The sequence below is a fragment of the Lacerta agilis genome, chromosome 14 (genome assembly GCF_009819535.1).
Source record: "Lacerta agilis isolate rLacAgi1 chromosome 14, rLacAgi1.pri, whole genome shotgun sequence".
Lineage (NCBI taxonomy): Eukaryota > Metazoa > Chordata > Lepidosauria > Squamata > Lacertidae > Lacerta > Lacerta agilis.
Genome location: NC_046325.1, coordinates 36,540,571 through 36,552,768, shown reverse-complemented (window position 1 = coordinate 36,552,768; position 12,198 = coordinate 36,540,571). Strand labels below are relative to the sequence as shown.

Sequence of the window (12,198 nt, the reverse complement as noted above, 5' to 3'; positions counted from 1 at the left end):
ATGTGGAACTTTCATCACTATAACCAAGCCAAGTTTTTCTGCCTGTGTTCTTTGACTGATGTATGGAAAAACACATGAACTTGAACTTTGAAGAGTTTCTAAGTAAACCAGTTCTTAACCTACCAGATGTGTGGTCTTTTTGTATGCTAAGGGGAAAGTGGTTTTTTGGAACATACAAGGTCATATTTTAAAGGTCCAACAGCCTATATTTCCATGCTTTACTTTGCTACATGATCCGTGATTTAAAATCTCTGCTGGGGGTCTCTTACCAAAGAGTACTTCCTACAAACCTGGATCTTGGCATACAGAGAATTCTCTTTTTTATATAACTAACTCGCTGGGCCGGCCACGCATTTCTGTGGCTGATTAGGTGAAATGGGAAAGGGAGGTGCAGTGCAAAAGTGGAAGCATATGCTTACCGACACTTTTTCTTGTTGAAGTTAAAGATGCGTGGTTTCCTTACTGGCTCTGCAGATGCTTTGGGCGCTGCCATAAATAGCGGTCATTTCGTTTCCAGGTGTCCAGACTCTCTTCTCAGTGGAGATGGAGTCCTGGAAATGACCGAAGTTTTTTTTTTTGCGGCTGACTCCGCAGGCACTATGGCCGTCTTGTTAGTGGAGGCGTCGTCAGAAAATGCTTCTTATCCGGCTGGCTCTACAGCTGCTGCTACTGCCGCCGCCGCAAATGACGGTAAGTTTCGTTTCCGCCCGCCCTGGCTGTTTTGTAAGTGGAGGCGGTGTCAGAAACTTGAAAAGTTTGAGAGTTCCGTTTCTGCCTGTCCTGGCTCTGTAGGTGGCTGAGGTAACACCGCAGATGGCGGAAGTGACATTTTGCTTCCCACCCGATGGAGCCATGGCCACCAACCGCACAAATGGTTGTTCCTGCTTGCGTGGTTCTACAGCTGCCACCGGAGACAGCAGCGGCGTTTGTGAGCAGCGTGCCCCTCTATTGGCTGGAGGTAGTGACGTAGTAACAGGAGGAAGAGGGGGTTAAGACGTTTTTAGTGTGTTATGCTGCATTCTGTCCACTGGGGGCGCTGTGTTTTTTTTTGCACAAAATCCATTTTTTACCTGGGTTAGGTGTATTATTTTTGCAATCTAACTATGTAAGATCCTTCCCATATGCCCTTGGAACGTTGTGTCCAAATTTGAAGTAAATCGGTCAAGCGGTTACAGAGAAAGATGGTACAGCACAAACACCCACCTTTTTACGATTTTATATATATAGATTTTCCTTGGCACCAACACAAACCATCTACAAAACTCAATCCCCTTCACCATCCATTTGTCTTGTTTTGGTATAATTGTCAGTAAACTAATAAACAAATGGTCAGGTGGGAAATTTAAGGATGTTAGATTAATCATTTGCATTGGTCAGATGAAGCAATTCAGCATTGATAACAGACTGGCCTTCTTATTTTCTTCCTCATTGCAGTTAATTCTGCATGCACTTTTGTTGTCCCATAAAGGGACAGAAACCACTTCAAATGAAACACCACAAGCATGTTTTTTTTTGCCATCTGGTTGATTTTCTTGATGCAAAGAGAGATAGTTATTATCCAATCTGTAATTATCACTTTCGTCATGACTAATTCTCTCTTGGATAATGTCTCAATAGATTTTCAGAGAATATCAGCCGAAAGTCTAAACACGAGAATATAAAAAACCCTTCTTGTGATTCTAAGCAAGGGAGAGGCCAGAGGAAGGGGAAGGATTTCTGCTTCTCACATTGTCAAGTTGTAAAATAGAATTTTAATCTGTGAATTGGTAGGCAAGTGCTGTTTCTGTCAAGGCAGAATATTGTACTGAAGCTAAGGTTCATGTTCTAGATGGAAATGAGGGTGTCTGATTAGAAAGAATATTTGCCCCAGTATGTTGTTTTTTCTTGTGCCAATTCTCTTTCATCTGCCACATTTGGTGTGCAAACATACCACGAGTTGCACCATTGATGATCTTTCCAGAATTCCACATGAATACTACCAACCTGGTGATCTTATTGTTGGCGGACTTGCTTCCCACCTCTTTACTGCTTTTGACAAAGAAGACTTCACAGAAAGGCTAACTACCCGTCAGCTTCTTAATACCATGTAAATATTGCATATCTCAGATAATCAGTTGGAACAGAAACATCCCCCAGCTTTAACCTTGCTTACTCAGAAGCAAGCTCCATTGATTTTAGTGGGGTTTACTTCCAGGCAGTGTGTGTGTGTGTGTGGAAATTGCTAATCTAGTTCTGAATACTAAACTTCACCTCAGAAAGTTTGGGATGAGGGCTCTTAAAATCTTGTCTCTCCTTTGAGGTGGATTTCTAAGATCCCCAGATGTTCTCATCTATGTCAGGCAAGATTTTAGGATACTCCTAGTTGGAAATGTATCACAGGTATGAAAATGATGAGAACTACTCAATTAAGTTAGGCTACCTGCTTCTCAGCATTTCAATACAGCTTTTCTTTTGGATCAAATCAGTAGCTGTAGATAAATGTTGCATATATTTCTATGCTGTGCGCTTTCAAAAGATTTTAAAGGTCTCTACTGATGTCAGTGTGTCTGTCAAAGTTGTGCTGTTTCTATGGTGCAGACCTGTTCAGTGATTGCTACTTGGTGACAGGGGAAGAGACAATTGTGTTTCATATTTATAGAAAGGGCCTGGATCAGGTACATTCATTCTCAATAGCCTGAACAACAGACTGCAATAGGCTGAAGGTTCTGATCAGTGAAGAATGACAGTTAACTGTCAGTTGGTACAAGTACCTGTAATGAGTGAGATTTGAGGGAAAGACCAGAGAAAGCTGAGGTGAAAGTGGACAAAGAAAGTATCTTGTGGTGAACATTAGAACAAGTGAGCTGGTGTCTATTTTAGGCTGTCCAGTTCTTACCAAAAGAATGTCATAAAAGCAGATTGCTTAAATGAGTTCAACTGTCCAAGCAGCCAGAAATACAATTGGATGAACTTTGAGGTCAGAGACAGATTAGTTCAGCTGCTAGTTACAATTTGTGAGTGAACTGGGCAGAAGTGGTGGAATAGGAAATCTGGTCTGGGGTAAAAGCCTTCAGAGACTGGCGTCAGCAACAGCATCTCTGGAATCTTTAGAAAGTAAAGACCCAAAAGTAGGACCCAAAAGTAAGTATCAGTATTCCCTTATTGGAGAAAGGGAGGGAATTCAAATCAGTTCATATTTAAACATGCACCTACTAAAATCTGCCCAAAAAGATGTCGAAAAACAGCTATCATTTGCCATTCACACTTCTCCAAATTTTGCAGTGCAGTTCTCCAGTCAAGAAATGTATCCAAAAATACATACCCTGGGATAACATGTCCAAAAATGCATATATTAGTGAAACTGGTATAGAAGTATACAAGTGGAAAACAATGCACTCTTTTAGGGGAAATTGTTTTGTAGATATGAGTATGTTAGAGCACAATTAGCATGAAAATGTTGAAAAATTGCCATGAGGTCCTGATATTTTAAAAAGAAAATTGCTTAGCATATCTCCTAAGTATACAGCATAAAAATCTTGTTGCAGTGTGGTGCCAAAGAACTACCAGCATATTCTGGCCTTGGCATTTGCTGTCAAGGAGATCAATGAGAACCCCAAGATCTTACCTAATATCACCTTGGGATTCCACATCTATGACAGTTACTTCGATGAAAGGATGACCTACCGGGCTGCTCTGAACCTTCCCTCTACACTTATGCCTAACTACAAGTGTAACACCCAGAAACACCTGATGGCAGTCATTGGGGGACTGGACTTTGATACCTCCCTCCAAATGGCAAACATCTTGGGCATCTACAAGATCCCTCAGGTAAGATACTGCCTTGGTGACTTCATACTCATTCAACATGATCTTTTCTATGCAGAAAGGTTTCGTACTATAGAGAAATAGATGTGACTGACAAAGTAGGGTGGCCCTGCCTTTCACAAAAAGTGCCCGGTATGCTTTTCACAATTTATTAATATGTGTAGCATAAAATTGTCAGGTAGTAATGAGCCATCAGCAACATTTAAATATCTCAGCTCTAGTTGAGCTTTCTTCTCCCCCCTTATTAAGCACATTGGCAATTTTTCTCTGCTGCAGGAATGAGTAGTGTATGTTCCATGCCTCCCCTGACCCCTCAACTCGTCTGGTGTCTCAAGTGTAGTCGATGATCTACTTGAGTCAGTTTCTATCTCAGGCAGCAGAATGTCTTTGACTGGACTTGGCCTCACTCAATGATCCAAAAAGTGTGAATGGTATGGGAGAAGGTGGTCCTTTATATAAATGAGTTCCTGAAAATTCAGGGCTTTTAAAGGCCAATACTAGGACTTTGAATTGAGACTGGAAGCAATCTGACAAAATCCTGGCAGCTGTCTTCTGTACCAGACCTTTCCACACCTCCTCCCAATACAGGCTTAAAACATTTAATTCACCTGCAGAAGATACTGTATAGACTTGTGGGACCTCTCTGCAACCCACTGTGAATTGGGGTGCATATCAAGAAAATATTAAAAGGGAACCAGAGAGCCATCAATAATCTTGTGGTGAATTTCTTTTGGATGAATGGGTGGCTGTCAAGTGTCAGAAAATAGCATTCTCCTATTCATTCTTACTCAGTGGCAAATCATCACACCACTGAAAGGACTATAGAGCACCCGAAATGAATGGAGAAAATCCTGGGCTCGATCCCTGACATCTCTAGGTAGGTCATTGAATGTCTTTCCACTCAGTGTTAACAATGCTGAGCTGGATTGATCAATGTTCTGACCCAGTTGTAGACACCATGCTGTGTTCTGTCTTTTCCTCCACTTTTCTGGCTGGAGAATGAAGCAGCTGGCAGTCAATTTCCTGAAACAGGGGAGGTTTGTCCTGCTTCCATCTGAGGTATTTAGCTGTATTTCATTCCCAGCAGTAGGAGGAGGAGGCAGCAGCCATAGTATGTGGGGAGATGACAGCACCATGCACCGTGTGCCAGAGCTACTATCAAGATCTTTGTAGATCTCAGGATGCTTTCCAGGCTGTCACTATTTCAGCTGCGTATCAGCAAATTCAGGTTCTGCAATTAAAGGTGATTCAGATTTTGTAAGCAAAACTACTCCCCTCCCTAAATGATAGGAAAATGCACAGGAAATGTGGGATAACATTTGCTTGATGCAACATTGTCTAAGCACCTCACAAGAAAACCACAATGTCAGCTATTTATTGAGTATTCATTATCCACAGAGGCTAAATGTGCCACCTCTCCCAGCTTTCTGGAACCTGCCTCCCCGAGGAAACTGTCTGATCTTGCCTTCTAGATGAGCAGGCAATGAATGCACATTTATGAATTCTGCCCCTTTATTTCATTTTAGCTCACTTATGGCTCCTTTGCTCCAGAGGATGCTGGTGAAAGCCAATCCACTTCCTTCTATCGGATGGTGCCCAATGAAGCCCATCAGCACACTGGGATTGTTGAGTTACTTCTGCACTTTGGTTGGACGTGGGTTGGGTTGCTTGCTGGAGATAATGACAGCGGAGAGAGATTTATCCAGGACCTGAAACCTCTGCTCACCCAAAAAGGCATTTGTTTAGCCTTCTCTGAGAAAACTCCGAAAACCACATATTTGGCAGAGTTTTATGATGTGCAGTCTGACTTCATCCAAATCTATCAAGTTATTATGAAAAGTAAAGCAAAGGTTGTTGTTTTCTATGGAGAAACAAAGTCTATGATTGACTTGAGAGAAATAGTAGCACTTGGTGAATTGGAAAATGTGACCATGACACCTGAGGGCAAGGTGTGGATTCTGACAGCACAGCTGGATTTCACAGCATTGACCTATCAAATGAGCTGGGATATGGAAGTATTCCAGGGTTCCCTCTCCTTTGCAGTTCATTCAAATGCGGTACAAGGATTCAAAGCCTTTCTTCAGGCACAAAATCCATTTGAAGCAAATGGAAATGGCTTTGTCCAGCAGTTCTGGGCACAGGTATTTTTCTGTTTATTTCCAAACTCCAATACAGAGGAGCAAGCCAGTGGAACCTGCACCGGAGATGAAAAGCTGGAAGATCTCCCTTCGTCTGGTTTTGAGATGAGCATAACTGGCCACAGCTACAGTCTCTATAATGCTGTCTATGCCATAGCACATGCTCTACATGCCATGTTTTTGTCCAGGACCAAATATAGGGGAGTGATGGAAGGAGGGGTGCAGGAGCTTCAGAAGCTGCATTCTTGGCAGGTAATTCCTTTCATGAGGATACATTTTATTTGACCTGGGTAGTGATATGTGGAGCAGTACCCCAAAAATTTCTGAGCACTCGGTATAGGATCAGATTCTCCCCTTGTGTGCAGAGAAGGTGCTCATGAAGGAGGATTTGATCTTGCGTGGTGTTGTTCCTTCACAAGCAGCTTCTCTGCACACAGGATGATATGATCCTCCACTGGGAGGCAGGTCTGTGCAGAGCTTTGGGCAGCCAGGTACACTTGCCCTGGGAAAAGGACATCTAAGGTGGTTGTGTGGCCCCATCAGGGGCCTGCTAGACTCAAGCTATCATGCCAAGAATGTCATGTGCCTCCCAACTGCCCTGGGCCTGAGAAGCTTTGCAGAGGTCTGCTAAGAAGAGAAGGGGGGATTTGCCAGGAGGAGGCAGCTGGAGCTGGGACAAAATGTGTCCAGGGCTGAGGAAAAGAGCTGGGGAACAGCAAGTGCAGCACTCACAATGGTTGTCCCTGACCAGTAAACAACAAACGAGGACTTTAGCTCTCTCTTTTTCTTGTTGCAAGAAGTTTGGGCAAATCACCCTAGCAGGCATTTAACAATGGCAAAACATGCAGCAAATAAAAGCATTTAAATATAGGCTGCATAACCTTAAAACCTTCTCTTTCCAGTGAATCCCAAGATATCCCACTTTCTTATTCACAGATTCAGTAAGTTATCAATTGGTTTACTTGCAATCTTCTTGAAAGGTTAGATTTTTGTATTTTCAGTACAGCAGTCAGAAAAAAGCTGAACAGGCAGTATGACATAGTTTGGTTACCACATGGCAAAAGTTCCTAAACTGGATAAATCTTTGTGGCCAAGGGGAGCAGCTCAGAGCTCCACACACAGAGAATTCTGAGCAGAACAAAAGACTCTGTTTTCCCTTTCCTTACTAGGTGAGCCGAAGTGACATAGGCCAAGCCTGTCCGGACAGACTTAATGCATTAATTAGACTCAAGCACATTGGTTAAATATAAAATCAAATAACAAATAGCTTTATTGGCATCACAGTATAGAACATTTAAAATCACTGGGATAATTAAAAGGACAAGTGTGAAGTTGTCGAAGGTCATAAGGTCACACTGTGATCGTGTGCACTTATATATTCTGTTTCGCCTTGTCTGTTCGCCGAAGGGATGGTTCATTAGCAACCCTTCGGGTAAGCATGTTGGTTACATGAGGCTGGTTACCCTGCAATTCTCTTGTTGAGTTAAGATGCAAACAGTTGGACATGAAAGCCATGGGTTCTCCCCCCCCCCCCATTTTTTCTTGGTCAGGAATGCATTGGGATTTCCCCCATGGGAAATAATGGAAGTCATCGGCTCACTAGGCAAATCCCTTCTGAACCATTTCTCAGGAAAGGATTAGGTTCGCATAGCATGTATTGACAACCTGGAGGCATCCTGAGCAGGGGCGTAGCATTGCTTGTTGGTGCCCAGGGCAGGTACACGGATGCCAAGTTTGGGTGGAGTGTACTTTCCTAGCCCCCCTCCCCCCGGGTGGGCATTCACATGCTGGGTGGGGGCAGGACATGGAGGGTGCTGTTCACCTTGCACTCTCACCAAGCCCCCCCCCCCCGAGCCAGGCAGGGTGCAGGGATCTTTGTGGGGGCCTGGTTCACACACACCCCAAGATTCTGCACCTGGGGCCACAGCCCCTCTACTCCCTGCCACTAATCCTGAGTGCTAGTAAGGAGAGACATTTTCATTACTTCATAGTGACTATTTTTCTTTCAATGCAGCTCCATCCCTTCCTTAGGACTGTCTCATTTAACACCTCTGCTGGAGAAACTGTATCTTTCAGTGAGAATGGAGAAGTAGATGCTGGCTTTGATATTACCAACATGGTCACTTTTCTAAATGATTCCTTCGTGAGAGTCAAGGTTGGAAGGGTGGGTGTGGAGGCTACCCCAGGCCAGAAATTCTCCATTGATGACAACAGAATGGTGTGGCACCAAAGCTTTCGCCAGGTGGGGCCTAATTCCTACATCCATGAGATATTAGAAAATAGAATGCACATTCTGAAGGCAGCCTTGTAATGGGAGTAGTTTAGTATTTTCCTACTGAGGGGGGAAAGGAAGTCAAAAGTGCTACTAATTTCTGTGAGTTAAACTGTTTGTGTGTTAATTTAAACGGGTAGGTTCCACCCCTTTCTGAGTGTAACCCAAATTGCCCTCCTGGTTCCAGCAAGGAGAAGAAGGAGGGGGAGCCATTCTGCTGCTATGATTGTGCTCCATGTCCTCAAGGCAAGATTTCGTCCCAGAAAGGTAGGCGGCACAAGATAGATACTTTTCAAACATAAGTCGTGTTAGAAGTTGTGGAAAAGGATAAGTAAATAATTGGTAACATATTGTTTGTTTGGAGAACTGCACCACAATTTTTTAGAACAGTACACATTCTCCCCCCCCCCACCCACGGCAACTGTATTTTGGTTCATGTGTTGGTTCAAGGAGTGCAGTTTGGATAACTTTCCCATTCAAATGTCAACAAAACCAAATTTCTCTTCCATCCCTATAGGCAGACAGCCCTCATAAAGGAATATGGACATTGTCCTAAAAAGACAAGGTTTGTCACCCATGAAATAAATGGACCATTGATCTGATTGAGTATAAGACGCCTTCCTTAATTCTTATTCTGAACAATTATAAGGATGATTTTTATTTGTAGTTGCCACTCTTGTCCGTCTAAACTGCACCCCAAATAGCCTAACACACAGTGCTGAGGTAGGGTTCTTAGGCATCACTTTGAATCTGGTTTATCTGGAAATATCTGTGATACTTCTAATTTAACATTATGAGTTCCATACTCGCAGCGTTAGCAGTTGCTCTCCAACACATCCAAAATCTGAATGTATTATTTTCTTTCCAGACATGGTTGACTGTGTTGCATGCCCAAAGGACCACTATCCACACAGAGACCAATCACAATGCATTCCAAAGACCATCAGCTTCCTGTCTATGAAAGAGCCTCTGGGGATGAGCTTAGCATTGTTGGCTCTTTCTCTCTCTCTCCTCACAGTGGTGGTCCTGGTCATCTTCATTAAACATCGGGACACACCCATTGTCAAAGCAAACAACCGGGACCTCACCTACACTCTCCTCACTTCCCTCCTGCTCTGCTTCCTCTGCCCACTGATCTTCCTCAGCTCTCCAGAAAGAGTGAGCTGCCTGCTCCGACAAATAGCTTTTGGCCTTGTTTTCACAGTGACCGTTTCTTGTGTGCTGGCAAAAACTATCACAGTTATTCTGGCCTTTGTGGCCACCAAACCTGGATCCAGAATGAGGAAGTGGGTGGGGAAAAGTCTGGCAAGCGTCATTGTGTTTTCGTGTTCCCTTATCCAAGCGGGCATTTGCACTGTGTGGTTAGGAACCTCTCCCCCGTTTCCCGATTCCGACATGCAGTCTGTGATGAGGGAAATCATTCTAGGCTGTAACGAAGGGTCTGTTGCCCTGTTTTACTGTGTCCTGGGCTACATGGGCTTTTTGGCCATTGTCAGCTTTGTTGTGGCCTTTTTTGCCAGGAAACTGCCTGAGAGCTTCAATGAGGCCAAATTCATCACCTTCAGCATGTTCTTGTTTTGTAGTGTTTGGATCTCCTTTGTTCCGGTCTACCTGAGCACCAAGGGGAAGTACATGGTGGCTGTGGAGATCTTCTCTATCTTGGCCTCCAGTGCTGGCTTGCTGGGCTCCATCTTTGCTCCCAAATGCTACATCATTTTATTGAGGCCTGATCTGAACAGCAAGGAACAGTTAATAAAGAGGAAATAGCAAATATAATCTCTCTTTATTTACATCATATAATTATGCTATATTCTGTCTCTTACAATTATGTGCAATTCTTTGAAATATCCACTATTAGTATCTTTACAACAGGTGTCTCCAGTCTAAGATTCATTTGAAATACTAAGAACCTATCATGAGTACCACAAAATATTGATGCCTGACATGAACCTTAGAGGGTAATTGATTAGGAAGTGGACAAGGAAAAACAATATATTGAGAGGCAATTAAACAAACAAACAAACAAACAAACACATCACATTCCTTTCTAGGTTATTTTCCTATAAGTAAGGTTTCAGTAGAGTTGCTGCTGTCATGATTAACCTGTCCCAGTACAGCCACTCCACACTTAATTGGGGGTTACAGTATGTTCCAAACATCAATGAAGACTGAGTAAGTTTGGAGCACCCTCTAAAACCCTTTTAATGTATTCTCTGCTGCTCTTTCTCCATTCCAGATCAAAAATACTGCACCAAAAATGTCCACATCTAAAATTTTGGGGGCTGGATCAAGGCTGGAGGCTTTGGAAAACTAAAAAACTCTAATAGGTAACAGAAAATATCTAGGCCTGACTAGAACATCCAAGGGTGATTGATTAGCAACTGAATGAGATTCCCCAAGACAAAAAACAGAGATCCATTCTTTGTCTTCCAAGCCACAAGCCCAGAAGTTACTCAACAGACATAACCAATTAGCTACACACCAGAATCAGAGCAAAAGCTTAGAATAAGAAGCCACATTATCAAATAGAAGCAAATACTTTAAGAAGAGATTGCAGAACCAAACAGAATAATTTTACCTTAACATTACACTTAAGAAATATACAAAGACACCTTCGGAATTTGAGTACGGCCCCAGCACCAAACTGTATCCAAGCATACATGGTTGTGGAAATGCAATCCTCCTTCTGAGTGGGGGCCATTAGATCCAGATCAAAGCCCAGCTTCCATTCAGAAAGGCCTGGATACAGGAGGATAGATTTTCACTTAGCTCATCAGTCCTTCAGACTCTAGACTATGTATATTAATACAATATACATCCTCAAAGCCTGTGCAGCCACTTAATTGGATTTCTGCACATCACTGTGACGTTGATGCAAACTCAGGTGGTAAGCTACACTAATTGATGGCATGCATAGAAACATAAATGAATGGGGGTTGAATCTAGGAAAGCTTCAGGGGAGCTTACACATATTCTGTAGTCAGTGTTCTGTTGCTGTGAGTGCTCTATTCCTATTTCCAAGCCTACAAAATACTCCCTGATTAAACCTATCCTGTCTGGCTGCTGGTCACCGGGATTGTGCTGCCAGAGGCAGTGCACTCCCCCCGCACTCCTCTTCCTCCGCCACTGTTCTTCTGTAATGATTTTCATTATTGCCAGTAGCCGCACCAGTTTGTTTCTTTGGGTTGCTGGTGGCCTAGGTGGACTATGAGATTTATTAATATAACAAAGGAATGGAAACCATGTAACATCAAAATTATCTAATTTCTCAACCCCCTCAATGACCCTCTTATATTGAGTCAAATGTTTATATTATCCAATGTCCCTTTCAAAATGGTACCATCCCTCCTCTGTGGGCACAGAATCCCCCTTCCAAATACTGCAACCAGTAACACCAATAATAATCCTCTATATTTAACCCCATGATTATTACCACTTCTGACTGAGTGCTAGTGTCATGGTCTGATTTACTCTTTGCTTAATTAGGCAGCTTTTGGTGTTTCAAACAGTTCATTATGTACAGTAATTACTCTCCGAGCTATTCAGTGACTGGCTCTCTTCAAGACATTGAGGCATCTGAATTACGCCCTCTCTTCCAACAGGATATCCCCCAGGAGCCCCCCTTCCTCCACTTTGATTGACGCCTCTCTTTAACCCTCGTTAACCTACGAGCGCCAGCAGATTCATATTGATATAATGCCTCTTCCTTTGACGAATCTCCCTCCCTCTCGGTTGCTACCCGATACTTCTTATCAGTGTCTGGGCTCCCCGCCAGCCTTGACATGAGAAGCAGAGGGGGATTGAGGAGGGCTGGATTCAAACTGCTGTGAAGGAAGGAGAGCTACCTCGCTGCCTCTCTGAAGATCCCTGTCTCTGTAGATCTCTAGTTCACTGTCCCCTTCTTCCTCCCCATTGTCACTCTGGGGCGCCATGTCTCTGACAGCTAGCACCAAATCTAAGCAGAGAATTTGGTTGGCAGTTCTT

At 43.3% G+C, this 12,198-nt stretch overlaps 1 protein-coding gene across 1 annotated transcript; it reads left to right on the top strand.

Annotated features, from left to right (window-relative positions):
* Positions 1-599: 599 nt before the first annotated feature.
* On the top strand, positions 600-9,985 carry LOC117057956 (vomeronasal type-2 receptor 26-like). The gene is made up of 5 exons (XM_033168796.1): positions 600-690; positions 2,300-2,339; positions 3,525-3,807; positions 8,355-8,481; positions 9,083-9,985. Exons 1-5 carry the CDS (start codon positions 600-602, stop codon positions 9,979-9,981), a joined length of 1,440 nt encoding a protein of 479 aa, XP_033024687.1. The 3' UTR covers positions 9,982-9,985.
* Positions 9,986-12,198: the final 2,213 nt, after the last annotated feature.

What these genes read in the sequence shown, in the direction of transcription:
- LOC117057956 (XM_033168796.1), top strand. Translation starts at nt 600, where the DNA reads ATGGCCGTCTTGTTAGTGGAGGCGTCGTCAGAAAATGCTTCTTATCCG. An exon ending in TGCCGCCGCCGCAAATGACG is followed by an intron (nt 691 to 2,299) that starts GTAAGTTTCGTT and finishes CTCTCCTTTGAG; the next exon opens with GTGGATTTCTAAGATCCCCA. An exon ending in CAAGATTTCGTCCCAGAAAG is followed by an intron (nt 8,482 to 9,082) that starts GTAGGCGGCACA and finishes TTTTCTTTCCAG; the next exon opens with ACATGGTTGACTGTGTTGCA.